Source organism: Oncorhynchus mykiss, chromosome 7 (genome assembly GCF_013265735.2).
Source record: "Oncorhynchus mykiss isolate Arlee chromosome 7, USDA_OmykA_1.1, whole genome shotgun sequence".
Lineage (NCBI taxonomy): Eukaryota > Metazoa > Chordata > Actinopteri > Salmoniformes > Salmonidae > Oncorhynchus > Oncorhynchus mykiss.
This window is the reverse complement of record NC_048571.1, coordinates 4,801,921-4,821,920: the sequence shown is the minus strand read 5'-3', so window position 1 is coordinate 4,821,920 and position 20,000 is coordinate 4,801,921. Positions and strand designations below refer to the sequence as shown.

Genomic DNA, 20,000 nt, shown 5'->3' with positions numbered 1-20,000 from the left:
GTCATCCTACACAGCTCAAGGACAACAGGAAAGTGACCATAGTGTCTGTAGCAGCTACTGCTTGACTAGGTTACAGCATCAGCTACTGTTACACTAGGTTACAGCATCAGCTACTGTTACACTAGGTTACAGCATCAGCTACTGTTACACTAGGTTACAGCATCAGCTACTGTTACACTAGGTTACAGCATCAGCTACTGTTACACTCGGTTACAGCGTCAGCTACTGTTACACTAGGTTACAGCATCAGCTACTGTTACACTAGGTTACAGCATCAGCTACTGTTACACTAGGTTACAGCATCAGCTACTGTTACACTAGGTTACAGCATCAGCTACTGCTACACTAGGTTACAGCATCAGCTACTGTTACACTAGGTTACAGCATCAGCTACTGTTACACTAGGTTACAGCATCAGCTACTGTTACACTAGGTTACAGCATCAGCTACTGTTACACTAGGTTACAGCATCAGCTACTGTTACACTAGGTTACAGCATCAGCTACTGTTACACTAGGTTACAGCATCAGCTACTGTTACACTAGGTTACAGCATCAGCTACTGCTTGACTAGGTTACAGCATCAGCTACTGTTACACTAGGTTACAGCATCAGCTACTGTTACACTAGGTTACAGCATCAGCTACTGTTACACTAGGTTACAGCATCAGCTACTGTTACACTAGGTTACAGCATCAGCTACTGTTACACTAGGTTACAGCATCAGCTACTGTTACACTCGGTTACAGCGTCAGCTACTGTTACACTAGGTTACAGCATCAGCTACTGTTACACTAGGTTACAGCATCAGCTACTGTTACACTAGGTTACAGCATCAGCTACTGCTACACTAGGTTACAGCATCAGCTACTGTTACACTAGGTTACAGCATCAGCTACTGTTACACTAGGTTACAGCATCAGCTACTGCTACACTAGGTTACAGCATCAGCTACTGTTACACTAGGTTACAGCATCAGCTACTGTTACACTAGGTTACAGCATCAGCTACTGTTACACTAGGTTACAGCATCAGCTACTGTTACACTAGGTTACAGCATCAGCTACTGTTACACTAGGTTACAGCATCAGCTACTGTTACACTAGGTTACAGCATCAGCTACTGTTACACTAGGTTACAGCATCAGCTACTGTTACACTAGGTTACAGCGTCAGCTACTGTTACACTAGGTTACAGCATCAGCTACTGCTTGACTAGGTTACAGCATCAGCTACTGTTACACTAGGTTACAGCATCAGCTACTGTTACACTAGGTTACAGCATCAGCTACTGTTACACTAGGTTACAGCATCAGCTACTGTTACACTAGGTTACAGCATCAGCTACTGTTACACTAGGTTACAGCATCAGCTACTGTTACACTCGGTTACAGCGTCAGCTACTGTTACACTAGGTTACAGCATCAGCTACTGTTACACTAGGTTACAGCATCAGCTACTGTTACACTAGGTTACAGCATCAGCTACTGCTACACTAGGTTACAGCATCAGCTACTGTTACACTAGGTTACAGCATCAGCTACTGTTACACTAGGTTACAGCATCAGCTACTGCTACACTAGGTTACAGCATCAGCTACTGTTACACTAGGTTACAGCATCAGCTACTGTTACACTAGGTTACAGCATCAGCTACTGTTACACTAGGTTACAGCATCAGCTACTGTTACACTAGGTTACAGCATCAGCTACTGTTACACTAGGTTACAGCATCAGCTACTGTTACACTAGGTTACAGCATCAGCTACTGTTACACTCGGTTACAGCATCAGCTACTGTTACACTAGGTTACAGCATCAGCTACTGTTACACTAGGTTACAGCATCAGCTACTGTTACACTAGGTTACAGCATCAGCTACTGTTACACTAGGTTACAGCATCAGCTACTGTTACACTAGGTTACAGCATCAGCTACTGTTACACTAGGTTACAGCATCAGCTACTGTTACACTAGGTTACAGCATCAGCTACTGTTACACTAGGTTACAGCATCAGCTACTGTTACACTAGGTTACAGCGTCAGCTACTGTTACACTAGGTTACAGCATCAGCTACTGTTACACTAGGTTACAGCGTCAGCTACTGTTACACTAGGTTACAGCATCAGCTACTGTTACACTAGGTTACAGCATCAGCTACTGCTACACTAGGTTACAGCATCAGCTACTGTTACACTAGGTTACAGCATCAGCTACTGTTACACTAGGTTACAGCATCAGCTACTGCTACACTAGGTTACAGCGTCAGCTACTGCTACACTAGGTTACAGCATCAGCTACTGTTACACTAGGTTACAGCGTCAGCTACTGTTACACTAGGTTACAGCATCAGCTACTGTTACACTCGGTTACAGCATCAGCTACTGTTACACTAGGTTACAGCATCAGCTACTGTTACACTAGGTTACAGCATCAGCGACTGTTACACTAGGTTACAGCATCAGCTACTGTTACACTAGGTTACAGCATCAGCTACTGTTACACTCGGTTACAGCGTCAGCTACTGTTACACTAGGTTACAGCATCAGCTACTGTTACACTAGGTTACAGCGTCAGCTACTGTTACACTAGGTTACAGCATCAGCTACTGTTACACTCGGTTACAGCGTCAGCTACTGTTACACTAGGTTACAGCATCAGCTACTGTTACACTAGGTTACAGCATCAGCTACTGTTACACTAGGTTACAGCATCAGCTACTGTTACACTAGGTTACAGCATCAGCTACTGTTACACTAGGTTACAGCGTCAGCTACTGTTACACTAGGTTACAGCGTCAGCTACTGTTACACTAGGTTACAGCGTCAGCTACTGTTACACTCGGTTACAGCGTCAGCTACTGTTACACTAGGTTACAGCGTCAGCTACTGTTACACTCGGTTACAGCATCAGCTACTGTTACACTCGGTTACAGCGTCAGCTACTGTTACACTAGGTTACAGCATCAGCTACTGTTACACTAGGTTACAGCGTCAGCTACTGTTACACTAGGTTACAGCATCAGCTACTGTTACACTCGGTTACAGCGTCAGCTACTGTTACACTAGGTTACAGCATCAGCTACTGTTACACTAGGTTACAGCATCAGCTACTGTTACACTAGGTTACAGCATCAGCTACTGTTACACTAGGTTACAGCATCAGCTACTGTTACACTAGGTTACAGCATCAGCTACTGTTACACTAGGTTACAGCATCAGCTACTGTTACACTAGGTTACAGCATCAGCTACTGTTACACTAGGTTACAGCATCAGCTACTGTTACACTAGGTTACAGCATCAGCTACTGTTACACTAGGTTACAGCATCAGCTACTGTTACACTAGGTTACAGCATCAGCTACTGTTACACTAGGTTACAGCATCAGCTACTGTTACACTAGGTTACAGCATCAGCTACTGTTACACTAGGTTACAGCATCAGCTACTGTTACACTAGGTTACAGCATCAGCTACTGTTACACTAGGTTACAGCATCAGCTACTGTTACACTAGGTTACAGCATCAGCTACTGTTACACTAGGTTACAGCATCAGCTACTGTTACACTAGGTTACAGCATCAGCTACTGTTACACTAGGTTACAGCATCAGCTACTGTTACACTAGGTTACAGCATCAGCTACTGTTACACTAGGTTACAGCATCAGCTACTGTTACACTAGGTTACAGCATCAGCTACTGTTACACTAGGTTACAGCATCAGCTACTGTTACACTAGGTTACAGCATCAGCTACTGTTACACTAGGTTACAGCATCAGCTACTGCTTGACTAGGTTACAGCATCAGCTACTGTTACACTAGGTTACAGCATCAGCTACTGTTACACTAGGTTACAGCATCAGCTACTGTTACACTAGGTTACAGCATCAGCTACTGTTACACTAGGTTACAGCATCAGATACTGTTACACTAGGTTACAGCATCAGCTACTGTTACACTAGGTTACAGCATCAGATACTGTTACACTAGGTTACAGCATCAGCTACTGTTACACTAGGTTATAGCATCAGCTACTGTTACACTAGGTTACAGCATCAGCTACTGTTACACTAGGTTACAGCATCAGCTACTGTTACACTAGGTTACAGCATCAGCTACTGTTACACTAGGTTACAGCATCAGCTACTGTTACACTAGGTTACAGCATCAGCTACTGTTACACTAGGTTACAGCATCAGCTACTGTTACACTAGGTTACAGCATCAGCTACTGTTACACTAGGTTACAGCATCAGCTACTGTTACACTAGGTTACAGCATCAGCTACTGTTACACTAGGTTACAGCATCAGCTACTGTTACACTAGGTTACAGCATCAGCTACTGTTACACTAGGTTACAGCATCAGCTACTGTTACACTAGGTTACAGCATCAGCTACTGTTACACTAGGTTACAGCATCAGCTACTGTTACACTAGGTTACAGCATCAGCTACTGTTACACTAGGTTACAGCATCAGCTACTGTTACACTAGGTTACAGCATCAGCTACTGTTACACTCGGTTACAGCATCAGCTACTGTTACACTCGGTTACAGCATCAGCTACTGTTACACTAGGTTACAGCAGTACATTACGGCCTGCCAGTTGTGTCATGGTGTGTGTCAGTCCTGTTTCAGCTTGGTTTCTGCCTGTCATTAGTACTGTTGGGCTCCTGAGTAGCACTGCATCTCAGTGCAAGGGGCGTCACTACAGTCCCGGGTTCGAATCAAGGTTGTATCACATCCGGCTGTGATTGGGAGTCCCATAGGGCGGTGCACAATAGGCCCAGCGTCGTCTGGGTTTGGCCGGGGTAGTCCGTCATTCTAAATATGAATTGTTTCTTAACCGACTTGCCTAGTTGCTAAATAAAGGTCAAATAAAAAATAAAACATTTATAAATACCACGTGTCAGTTGTGTTACGTCTGATGAGACGTGTCCTGCCAATGTATGGGGCTGTCAGTTGTGTTACGGCCTAAGTCAGCACGGTTACAGCCTATATCAGTGATGTGACTGTGTGTCCCCTCCTCAGACGAGACCTGTCCTGCCAACGTGTGGGACTCTAAGAACCGCGGGGTGAACGGCACCCAGAGAGGACAGATCGTCTGGAGGCTGGAGCCTGGACCTTACTTCATGGAGCGTGAGTATAGTGTGTGTGTGTCATGCGTGTTTGTGTGTGTGTGTTTATGAAGGACTGTTTGTGTGTTCAGGATGATTAGAACAATAGAAGTCTTCTGTGTGTGTGTTCAGGATGATTAGAACAATAGAAGTATTATGTGTGTGTGTTCAGGATGATTAGAACAATAGAACTATTCTGTGTGTGTGTGTTCAGGATGATTAGAACAATATAACTCTTCTGTGTGTGTGTGTGTTCAGGATGATTAGAACAATAGAACTCTTCTGTGTGTGTGTGTTCAGGATGATTAGAACAATATAAGTATTCTGTGTGTGTGTGTTCAGGATGATTAGAACAATATAACTCTTCTGTGTGTGTGTGTTCAGGATGATTAGAACAATAGAAGTATTATGTGTGTGTGTTCAGGATGATTAGAACAATATAAGTATTCTGTGTGTGTGTTCAGGATGATTAGAACAATATAACTCTTCTGTGTGTGTGTGTTCAGGATGATTAGAACAATAGAACTCTTCTGTGTGTGTGTGTTCAGGATGATTAGAACAATAGAACTCTTCTGTGTGTGTGTGTTCAGGATGATTAGAACAATAGAACTCTTCTGTGTGTGTGTGTTCAGGATGATTAGAACAATAGAACTCTTCTGTGTGTGTGTGTTCAGGATGATTAGAACAATAGAACTCTTCTGTGTGTGTGATCCTTCCTCAGCTGAGACTAAGATCTGCTTTAAGTACTATCATGGAGTGAGTGGTGGCCTGAGAGCAACAACCCCCTGCATCACCGTCAACAACCCAGGACTTCCTGTGAGTTCTGTGTGTCTGTCTGTGTATGTTTATGAAGGAGTGCTTATGGACCAAGTAACTGTATGCCAGATGGTGTAGCTGCATCTTAGGCTAGCTTATCTGGTTGTTTAGAGAGAGAGGTGTGGGTGGGTGGGTGGGTGGGTGGGTGGGTGGGTGGGTGGGTGGGTGTGTGTGTGTGTGTGTGTGTGTGTGTGTGTGTGTGTGTGTGTGTGTGTGTGTGTGTGTGTGTGTGTGTGTGTGTGTGTGTGTGTGTGTGTGTGTGTGTGTTATCAGCTGAACGTGTCAGTTGGACTATATTAGATATCAATCTGAATATGTCAGTTGGACTATATTAGATATCAATCTGAATAGTTGGACTATATTAGATATTAATCTGAATAGTTGGACTATATTAGATATTAATCTGAATATGTCAGTTGGGCTATATTAGATATCAATCTGAATATGTCAGTTGGACTATATTAGATATCAATCTGAATATGTCAGTTGGACTATATTAGATATCAATCTGAATATGTCAGTTGGACTATATTAGATATCAATCTGAATATGGCAGTTGGACTATATTAGATATCAATCTGAATATGTCAGTTGGACTATATTAGATATCAATCTGAATAGTTGGACTATATTAGATATTAATCTGAATATGTCAGTTGGGCTATATTAGATATCAATCTGAATAGTTGGACTATATTAGATATCAATCTGAATATGTCAGTTGGACTATATTAGATATCAATCTGAATAGTTGGACTATATTAGATATCAATCTGAATAGTTGGACTATATTAGATATTAATCTGAATATGTCAGTTGGACTATATTAGATATCAATCTGAATATGGCAGTTGGACTATATTAGATATCAATCTGAATAGTTGGACTATATTAGATATCAATCTGAATAGTTGGACTATATTAGATATCAATCTGAATATGTCAGTTGGACTATATTAGATATCAATCTGAATATGGCAGTTGGACTATATTAGATATTAATCTGAATATGTCAGTTGGGCTATATTAGATATCAATCTGAATAGTTGGACTATATTAGATATCAATCTGAATAGTTGGACTATATTAGATATCAATCTGAATAGTTGGACTATATTAGATATCAATCTGAATAGTTGGACTATATTAGATATCAATCTGAATATGGCAGTTGGACTATATTAGATATCAATCTGAATAGTTGGACTATATTAGATATTAATCTGAATATGTCAGTTGGACTATATTAGATATCAATCTGAATAGTTGGACTATATTAGATATCAATCTGAATAGTTGGACTATATTAGATATCAATCTGAATAGTTGGACTATATTAGATATCAATCTGAATATGTCAGTTGGACTATATTAGATATCAATCTGAATAGTTGGACTATATTAGATATCAATCTGAATAGTTGGACTATATTAGATATCAATCTGAATATGTCAGTTGGACTATATTAGATATCAATCTGAATAGTTGGACTATATTAGATATCAATCTGAATATGTCAGTTGGACTATATTAGATATCAATCTGAATAGTTGGACTATATTAGATATCAATCTGAATAGTTGGACTATATTAGATATCAATCTGAATATGTCAGTTGGACTATATTAGATATCAATCTGAATAGTTGGACTATATTAGATATCAATCTGAATATGTCAGTTGGACTATATTAGATATCAATCTGAATAGTTGGACTATATTAGATATCAATCTGAATATGGCAGTTGGACTATATTAGATATCAATCTGAATATGTCAGTTGGACTATATTAGATATCAATCTGAATAGTTGGACTATATTAGATATCAATCTGAATAGTTGGACTATATTAGATATCAATCTGAATATGGCAGTTGGACTATATTAGATATCAATCTGAATATGTCAGTTGGACTATATTAGATATCAATCTGAATATGTCAGTTGGACTATATTAGATATCAATCTGAATAGTTGGACTATATTAGATATCAATCTGAATAGTTGGACTATATTAGATATTAATCTGAATAGTTGGACTATATTAGATATCAATCTGAATATGGCAGTTGGACTATATTAGATATCAATCTGAATAGTTGGACTATATTAGATATTAATCTGAATAGTTGGACTATATTAGATATCAATCTGAATATGTCAGTTGGACTATATTAGATATCAATCTGAATAGTTGGACTATATTAGATATTAATCTGAATAGTTGGACTATATTAGATATGAATCTGAATAGTTGGACTATATTAGATATTAATCTGAATATGTCAGTTGGACTATATTAGATATCAATCTGAATATGTCAGTTGGACTATATTAGATATTAATCTGAATATGTCAGTTGGACTATATTAGATATCAATCTGAATAGTTGGACTATATTAGATATCAATCTGAATATGTCAGTTGGACTATATTAGATATCAATCTGAATAGTTGGACTATATTAGATATTAATCTGAATATGTCAGTTGGACTATATTAGATATCAATCTGAATATGTCAGTTGGACTATATTAGATATCAATCTGAATATGTCAGTTGGACTATATTAGATATTAATCTGAATAGTTGGACTATATTAGATATCAATCTGAATAGTTGGACTATATTAGATATTAATCTGAATATGTCAGTTGGGCTATATTAGATATCAATCTGAATAGTTGGACTATATTAGATATTAATCTGAATAGTTGGACTATATTAGATATCAATCTGAATAGTTGGACTATATTAGATATCAATCTGAATATGTCAGTTGGACTATATTAGATATCAATCTGAATAGTTGGACTATATTAGATATCAATCTGAATAGTTGGACTATATTAGATATCAATCTGAATATGGCAGTTGGACTATATTAGATATCAATCTGAATATGTCAGTTGGACTATATTAGATATTAATCTGAATATGTCAGTTGGGCTATATTAGATATCAATCTGAATATGGCAGTTGGACTATATTAGATATCAATCTGAATAGTTGGACTATATTAGATATTAATCTGAATATGGCAGTTGGACTATATTAGATATTAATCTGAATAGTTGGACTATATTAGATATCAATCTGAATAGTTGGACTATATTAGATATCAATCTGAATATGTCAGTTGGACTATATTAGATATCAATCTGAATAGTTGGACTATATTAGATATCAATCTGAATAGTTGGACTATATTAGATATCAATCTGAATAGTTGGACTATATTAGATATTAATCTGAATATGGCAGTTGGACTATATTAGATATCAATCTGAATAGTTGGACTATATTAGATATCAATCTGAATAGTTGGACTATATTAGATATTAATCTGAATATGGCAGTTGGACTATATTAGATATCAATCTGAATATGGCAGTTGGACTATATTAGATATCAATCTGAATATGTCAGTTGGGCTATATTAGATATCAATCTGAATATGTCAGTTGGACTATATTAGATATTAATCTGAATATGGCAGTTGGACTATATTAGATATCAATCTGAATATGTCAGTTGGACTATATTAGATATCAATCTGAATATGTCAGTTGGACTATATTAGATATCAATCTGAATAGTTGGACTATATTAGATATTAATCTGAATATGTCAGTTGGACTATATTAGATATCAATCTGAATATGTCAGTTGGACTATATTAGATATCAATCTGAATAGTTGGACTATATTAGATATCAATCTGAATAGTTGGACTATATTAGATATCAATCTGAATATGTCAGTTGGACTATATTAGATATCAATCTGAATAGTTGGACTATATTAGATATCAATCTGAATAGTTGGACTATATTAGATATCAATCTGAATATGTCAGTTGGACTATATTAGATATCAATCTGAATAGTTGGACTATATTAGATATCAATCTGAATAGTTGGACTATATTAGATATCAATCTGAATATGTCAGTTGGACTATATTAGATATCAATCTGAATAGTTGGACTATATTAGATATCAATCTGAATAGTTGGACTATATTAGATATCAATCTGAATATGTCAGTTGGACTATATTAGATATCAATCTGAATAGTTGGACTATATTAGATATCAATCTGAATATGGCAGTTGGACTATATTAGATATTAATCTGAATAGTTGGACTATATTAGATATCAATCTGAATAGTTGGACTATATTAGATATCAATCTGAATATGTCAGTTGGACTATATTAGATATCAATCTGAATAGTTGGACTATATTAGATATCAATCTGAATATGGCAGTTGGACTATATTAGATATTAATCTGAATAGTTGGACTATATTAGATATTAATCTGAATAGTTGGACTATATTAAATATTAATCTGAATATGGCAGTTGGACTATATTAGATATCAATCTGAATATGTCAGTTGGACTATATTAGATATCAATCTGAATATGTCAGTTGGACTATATTAGATATCAATCTGAATATGGCAGTTGGACTATATTAGATATCAATCTGAATAGTTGGACTATATTAGATATCAATCTGAATATGTCAGTTGGACTATATTAGATATCAATCTGAATATGTCAGTTGGACTATATTAGATATCAATCTGAATATGGCAGTTGGACTATATTAGATATCAATCTGAATATGGCAGTTGGACTATATTAGATATCAATCTGAATAGTTGGACTATATTAGATATCAATCTGAATATGTCAGTTGGACTATATTAGATATCAATCTGAATATGGCAGTTGGACTATATTAGATATCAATCTGAATATGGCAGTTGGACTATATTAGATATCAATCTGAATAGTTGGACTATATTAGATATTAATCTGAATATGTCAGTTGGACTATATTAGATATCAATCTGAATATGTCAGTTGGACTATATTAGATATCAATCTGAATATGTCAGTTGGACTATATTAGATATCAATCTGAATAGTTGGACTATATTAGATATCAATCTGAATAGTTGGACTATATTAGATATCAATCTGAATATGTCAGTTGGACTATATTAGATATCAATCTGAATATGTCAGTTGGACTATATTAGATATTAATCTGAATATGTCAGTTGGACTATGTTAGATATCAATCTGAATATGTCAGTTGGACTATATTAGATATTAATCTGAATATGTCAGTTGGACTATATTAGATATCAATCTGAATATGTCAGTTGGACTATATTAGATATTAATCTGAATATGTCAGTTGGACTATATTAGATATCAATCTGAATATGTCAGTTGGACTATATTAGATATCAATCTGAATATGTCAGTTGGACTATATTAGATATCAATCTGAATAGTTGGACTATATTAGATATCAATCTGAATATGTCAGTTGGACTATATTAGATATCAATCTGAATAGTTGGACTATATTAGATATCAATCTGAATATGTCAGTTGGACTATATTAGATATCAATCTGAATATGGCAGTTGGGCTATATTAGATATCAATCTGAATATGGCAGTTGGACTATATTAGATATCAATCTGAATAGTTGGACTATATTAGATATTAATCTGAATATGTCAGTTGGACTATATTAGATATCAATCTGAATAGTTGGACTATATTAGATATTAATCTGAATATGTCAGTTGGACTATATTAGATATCAATCTGAATAGTTGGACTATATTAGATATTAATCTGAATATGTCAGTTGGACTATATTAGATATTAATCTGAATATGTCAGTTGGACTATATTAGATATCAATCTGAATATGTCAGTTGGACTATATTAGATATCAATCTGAATATGTCAGTTGGACTATATTAGATATCAATCTGAATATGTCAGTTGGACTATATTAGATATCAATCTGAATAGTTGGACTATATTAGATATTAATCTGAATATGTCAGTTGGACTATATTAGATATCAATCTGAATATGTCAGTTGGACTATATTAGATATCAATCTGAATATGTCAGTTGGACTATATTAGATATTAATCTGAATATGTCAGTTGGACTATATTAGATATCAATCTGAATATGTCAGTTGGACTATATTAGATATCAATCTGAATATGTCAGTTGGACTATATTAGATATTAATCTGAATAGTTGGACTATATTAGATATCAATCTGAATAGTTGGACTATATTAGATATTAATCTGAATATGTCAGTTGGGCTATATTAGATATCAATCTGAATAGTTGGACTATATTAGATATTAATCTGAATAGTTGGACTATATTAGATATCAATCTGAATAGTTGGACTATATTAGATATCAATCTGAATATGTCAGTTGGACTATATTAGATATCAATCTGAATAGTTGGACTATATTAGATATTAATCTGAATAGTTGGACTATATTAGATATCAATCTGAATAGTTGGACTATATTAGATATTAATCTGAATAGTTGGACTATATTAGATATCAATCTGAATATGGCAGTTGGACTATATTAGATATCAATCTGAATAGTTGGACTATATTAGATATTAATCTGAATATGTCAGTTGGACTATATTAGATATCAATCTGAATATGTCAGTTGGACTATATTAGATATTAATCTGAATAGTTGGACTATATTAGATATCAATCTGAATAGTTGGACTATATTAGATATTAATCTGAATATGTCAGTTGGGCTATATTAGATATCAATCTGAATAGTTGGACTATATTAGATATCAATCTGAATATGTCAGTTGGACTATATTAGATATCAATCTGAATAGTTGGACTATATTAGATATCAATCTGAATAGTTGGACTATATTAGATATTAATCTGAATAGTTGGACTATATTAGATATTAATCTGAATAGTTGGACTATATTAGATATTAATCTGAATAGTTGGACTATATTAGATATTAATCTGAATAGTTGGACTATATTAGATATTAATCTGAATAGTTGGACTATATTAGATATCAATCTGAATAGTTGGACTATATTAGATATTAATCTGAATAGTTGGACTATATTAGATATCAATCTGAATATGTCAGTTGGACTATATTAGATATCAATCTGAATAGTTGGACTATATTAGATATTAATCTGAATATGTCAGTTGGACTATATTAGATATCAATCTGAATATGTCAGTTGGACTATATTAGATATCAATCTGAATAGTTGGACTATATTAGATATCAATCTGAATATGGCAGTTGGACTATATTAGATATCAATCTGAATAGTTGGACTATATTAGATATCAATCTGAATATGGCAGTTGGACTATATTAGATATCAATCTGAATAGTTGGACTATATTAGATATTAATCTGAATAGTTGGACTATATTAGATATCAATCTGAATAGTTGGACTATATTAGATATCAATCTGAATATGGCAGTTGGACTATATTAGATATTAATCTGAATAGTTGGACTATATTAGATATTAATCTGAATAGTTGGACTATATTAAATATTAATCTGAATAGTTGGACTATATTAGATATCAATCTGAATATGGCAGTTGGACTATATTAGATATCAATCTGAATAGTTGGACTATATTAGATATTAATCTGAATAGTTGGACTATATTAGATATCAATCTGAATAGTTGGACTATATTAGATATCAATCTGAATATGGCAGTTGGACTATATTAGATATTAATCTGAATAGTTGGACTATATTAGATATCAATCTGAATAGTTGGACTATATTAGATATCAATCTGAATATGTCAGTTGGACTATATTAGATATCAATCTGAATAGTTGGACTATATTAGATATCAATCTGAATATGGCAGTTGGACTATATTAGATATTAATCTGAATAGTTGGACTATATTAGATATTAATCTGAATAGTTGGACTATATTAGATATCAATCTGAATAGTTGGACTATATTAGATATCAATCTGAATAGTTGGACTATATTAGATATCAATCTGAATATGTCAGTTGGACTATATTAGATATCAATCTGAATAGTTGGACTATATTAGATATCAATCTGAATATGTCAGTTGGACTATATTAGATATCAATCTGAATAGTTGGACTATATTAGATATCAATCTGAATATGGCAGTTGGACTATATTAGATATTAATCTGAATAGTTGGACTATATTAGATATTAATCTGAATAGTTGGACTATATTAAATATTAATCTGAATATGGCAGTTGGACTATATTAGATATCAATCTGAATATGTCAGTTGGACTATATTAGATATCAATCTGAATATGTCAGTTGGACTATATTAGATATCAATCTGAATATGGCAGTTGGACTATATTAGATATCAATCTGAATATGTCAGTTGGACTATATTAGATATCAATCTGAATAGTTGGACTATATTAGATATCAATCTGAATATGTCAGTTGGACTATATTAGATATCAATCTGAATATGTCAGTTGGACTATATTAGATATCAATCTGAATATGGCAGTTGGACTATATTAGATATCAATCTGAATATGGCAGTTGGACTATATTAGATATCAATCTGAATAGTTGGACTATATTAGATATCAATCTGAATATGTCAGTTGGACTATATTAGATATCAATCTGAATATGGCAGTTGGACTATATTAGATATCAATCTGAATATGGCAGTTGGACTATATTAGATATCAATCTGAATAGTTGGACTATATTAGATATTAATCTGAATATGTCAGTTGGACTATATTAGATATCAATCTGAATATGTCAGTTGGACTATATTAGATATCAATCTGAATATGTCAGTTGGACTATATTAGATATTAATCTGAATATGTCAGTTGGACTATATTAGATATCAATCTGAATATGTCAGTTGGACTATATTAGATATTAATCTGAATATGTCAGTTGGACTATATTAGATATCAATCTGAATATGTCAGTTGGACTATATTAGATATTAATCTGAATATGTCAGTTGGACTATATTAGATATCAATCTGAATATGTCAGTTGGACTATATTAGATATCAATCTGAATATGTCAGTTGGACTATATTAGATATCAATCTGAATATGTCAGTTGGACTATATTAGATATCAATCTGAATAGTTGGACTATATTAGATATTAATCTGAATATGTCAGTTGGACTATATTAGATATCAATCTGAATATGGCAGTTGGACTATATTAGATATCAATCTGAATATGTCAGTTGGACTATATTAGATATCAATCTGAATATGTCAGTTGGACTATATTAGATATCAATCTGAATATGGCAGTTGGACTATATTAGATATCAATCTGAATAGTTGGACTATATTAGATATCAATCTGAATAGTTGGACTATATTAGATATCAATCTGAATATGTCAGTTGGACTATATTAGATATCAATCTGAATATGGCAGTTGGGCTATATTAGATATCAATCTGAATATGGCAGTTGGACTATATTAGATATCAATCTGAATAGTTGGACTATATTAGATATTAATCTGAATATGTCAGTTGGACTATATTAGATATCAATCTGAATAGTTGGACTATATTAGATATTAATCTGAATATGTCAGTTGGACTATATTAGATATCAATCTGAATAGTTGGACTATATTAGATATTAATCTGAATATGTCAGTTGGACTATATTAGATATCAATCTGAATAGTTGGACTATATTAGATATTAATCTGAATATGTCAGTTGGACTATATTAGATATCAATCTGAATATGTCAGTTGGACTATATTAGATATCAATCTGAATATGTCAGTTGGACTATATTAGATATCAATCTGAATATGGCAGTTGGACTATATTAGATATCAATCTGAATATGTCAGTTGGACTATATTAGATATTAATCTGAATAGTTGGACTATATTAGATATTAATCTGAATAGTTGGACTATATTAGATATCAATCTGAATATGTCAGTTGGACTATATTAGATATCAATCTGAATATGGCAGTTGGACTATATTAGATATTAATCTGAATAGTTGGACTATATTAGATATCAATCTGAATAGTTGGACTATATTAGATATCAATCTGAATATGTCAGTTGGACTATATTAGATATCAATCTGAATATGTCAGTTGGACTATATTAGATATCAATCTGAATATGTCAGTTGGACTATATTAGATATCAATCTGAATAGTTGGACTATATTAGATATCAATCTGAATAGTTGGACTATATTAGATATCAATCTGAATATGTCAGTTGGACTATATTAGATATCAATCTGAATAGTTGGACTATATTAGATATTAATCTGAATATGTCAGTTGGACTATATTAGATATTAATCTGAATATGGCAGTTGGACTATATTAGATATCAATCTGAATAGTTGGACTATATTAGATATCAATCTGAATAGTTGGACTATATTAGATATCAATCTGAATAGTTGGACTATATTAGATATCAATCTGAATATGGCAGTTGGACTATATTAGATATCAATCTGAATATGTCAGTTGGACTATATTAGATATTAATCTGAATATGTCAGTTGGACTATATTAGATATCAATCTGAATAGTTGGACTATATTAGATATCAATCTGAATATGGCAGTTGGACTATATTAGATATCAATCTGAATAGTTGGACTATATTAGATATCAATCTGAATAGTTGGACTATATTAGATATCAATCTGAATATGTCAGTTGGACTATATTAGATATCAATCTGAATAGTTGGACTATATTAGATATTAATCTGAATATGTCAGTTGGACTATATTAGATATTAATCTGAATATGTCAGTTGGACTATATTAGATATCTCCTCCTCCATCTCTTTGTCTCTCTCCCTCCCTCCCTCCCCCTCCCTCTCTCCACCCATCTATCCCCGCCCCTCTCTCTTGCTCTCTCTAACCTCTCTCTCTCCCTCCACCGTACCTCCCTCCCTCTCTCCCCCCATCAATTCAATTTAAGGGGCTTTATTGGCATGGGAAACAAATGTTTACATTGCCAAAGCAAGTTAAATAGATAATAAACAAAAGTGAAGTAACAATGCAAATTAACAACAGAATAGACATTTCAAATGTCATACTATGTCTTTATACAGTGTTGTAATGATGTATATGGTACAGAAGGGAAAATAAATAAACATAAATATAGGTTGTATTTACAATGGTGTTTTCTCTCTCTCCACCCCCTCCATCTCTCTCTCCACTCCTCTCTCCCCCTCCCTGCTCTCTTTCTCCTCTACCCCCCTCTCCCTCCATCCCACCATCCCTCCCCCTCTCTCTCCCTCCCTCCAAACTTCCCCCTCTCTCTCCCTCCCTCCAAAGCTCCCCCTCTCTCTCCCTCCAAACCTCCCCCTCTCCCTCCCTCCAAACCTCCCCCTCTCCTTCTCCTTCCCTCCCTCCATCCCTATCACTTCCTGAGTTCACTAATACCAGCTGGCACAAATTAATTTGATATGAAATTCAGAGCGTTAATCTTCCAATCGGAGGGAGCGTCTGGCAGGCAGCCATGTTGGTTTTATGACAGGATCCGACAGATTACCAGACGTCCAGTCCACTTGATCTCTCTCTCTCTCTCTGACCCTCCTATATACAGTAGCACTCTCCAAAATATCTCAGTGTTACACTGTGCTGTACTGCTCTGTGTGGAACTGGATATTGATATATCTCAGTGTTGAACTGGATATTGATATATCTGTGTTAAACAGGATATTGATATATCTCAGTGTTGAACTGGATATTGATATATCTCAGTGTTGAACTGGATATTGATATATCTCAGTGTTGAACTGGATATTGATATATCTCAGTGTTGAACTGGATATTGATATATCTCAGTGTTGAACTGGATATTGATATATCTCAGTGTTGAACTAGATATTGATATATCTCAGTGTTGAACTGGATATTGATATATCTCAGTGTTGAACTGGATATTGATATATCTCAGTGTTGAACTGGATATTGATATATCTCAGTGTTGAACTGGATATTGATATAGCTCAGTGTTGAACTGGATATTGATATATCTCAGTGTTGAACTGGATATTGATATATCTCAGTGTTGAACTGGATATTGATATATCTCAGTGTTGAACTGGATATTGATATATCTCAGTGTTGAACTGGATATTGATATATCTCAGTGTTGAACTGGATATTGATATATCTCAGTGTTGAACTGGATATTGATATATCTCAGTGTTGAACTGGATATTGATATATCTCAGTGTTGAACTGGATATTGATATATCTCAGTGTTGAACTGGATATTGATATATCTCAGTGTTGAACTGGATATTGATATATCTCAGTGTTGAACTGGATATTGATATATCTCAGTGTTGAACTGGATATTGATATATCTCAGTGTTGAACTGGATATTGATATATCTCAGTGTTGAACTGGATATTGATATATCTCAGTGTTGAACTGGATATTGATATATCTCAGTGTTGAACTGGATATTGATATATCTCAGTGTTGAACTGGATATTGATATATCTCAGTGTTAAACAGGATATTGATATATCCCTGTGTGGAACTGGATATTGATATATCTCAGTGTTGAACTGGATATTGATATATCTCAGTGTTGAACTGGATATTGATATATCTCAGTGTTGAACTGGATATTGATATATCTCAGTGTTGAACTGGATATTGATATATCTCAGTGTTGAACAGGATATTGATATATCTCAGTGTTGAATAGGATATTGATATATCTCAGTGTTGAACTGGATATTGATATATCTCAGTGTTAAACTGGATATTGATATATCTCAGTGTTACACTGGATATTGATATATCTCAGTGTTGAACTGGATATTGATATATCTCAGTGTTGAACTGGATATTGATATATCTCAGTGTTGAACTGGATATTGATATATCTCAGTGTTGAACTGGATATTGATATATCTCAGTGTTGAACTGGATATTGATATATCTCAGTGTTAAACAGGATATTGATATATCTCAGTGTTAAACAGGATATTGATATATCTCAGTGTTACACTGTACTGTACTGCTCTGTGTTGATGGTATATTTTCCAGTCTTGTTGGCCCTTAACCATAAGTCTCATGTCTGTGGTATTATACTGTCCTATACTAACATCTCTCAATGGTTGAGTTCCCGTCACAGCTCATCTCCCATTGGTTGTTTCCTTGCCAGGTTAGAGCCGAGGGTCAAGCTGAGGGCCAATCAGTGACAGAGAACTGTCGGAAACTCGTCAGCTTCACTTTATCAGGTCAGTTATTGTTGATTGGCAGCTTTTCTCAATCTACACTGGTCTGGTGTGATCTGCACTGCCTCCCTGTGGTTGAGATGTGTTACTGCACGTGACCTCCTGTCAGTCACTCCTGGACCAGAGTTGTCTACCGACACCTGGTGTACAGCCACTCCTGGACCAGAGTTGTCTACCGACACCTGGTATACATTATGAAGTAGAGATTTCTCTGAGTCTCTCTGTAGAGATCCTAATGTGTTTAAAATAAATGTATTATTTCATTATTCTGTGTGTGAGTGTGGTATAACTCCACATCTATAATATGTGTATCTGTGTAGATACTCATGAGCTTGATATATTTCCAGTATATTTCCAGTATATTTGCAGTATATTTCCAGTATACATGGTATGTGTCTTTCTCTATAGATATCCGTGCGTTGGGTCTGAAGAAGGGGATGTTCTTTAACCCTGACCCCTACCTGAAGATGTCCATCCACCCTGGGAAGAGGAGTGGCTTCCCCACCTTCACACACCACGGACAGGAGCGCCGCTCCGCCATCATATCTAACACCACCAACCCTGTCTGGCCCGGAGAGGTGATATACACACACACACACACACACACAAACTCTAGAGCGCAAACACACACACACACACACACACACACACACACACACACACACACATCCAGGCACAAACGCTAGAGCACACACACACACACACACACACATCCAGGCACAAACGCTAGAGCGCAAACACACACACACACACACACACACACACACACACACACACACACACACACACACACACACACACACATCCAGGTACAAACGCTAGAGCACACACACACACACACACACACACACACACACACACACACATCCAGGCACAAACGCTAGAGC

The 20,000-nt window shown here is 34.9% G+C and overlaps 1 protein-coding gene across 1 annotated transcript in view; it reads left to right on the top strand.

The window, feature by feature from the left end:
- Window positions 1-20,000, top strand: part of LOC110512788 (E3 ubiquitin-protein ligase HECW2) — an 83,958-nt gene that overhangs the window by 32,855 nt on the left and 31,103 nt on the right. The window contains exons 3-6 of the mRNA XM_036982120.1: window positions 5,031-5,138; window positions 5,838-5,932; window positions 19,041-19,116; window positions 19,522-19,691. Of these exons, the coding sequence (XP_036838015.1) occupies window positions 5,031-5,138; window positions 5,838-5,932; window positions 19,041-19,116; window positions 19,522-19,691 (449 nt within the window). The remainder of the gene's footprint in view (window positions 1-5,030; window positions 5,139-5,837; window positions 5,933-19,040; window positions 19,117-19,521; window positions 19,692-20,000) is intronic.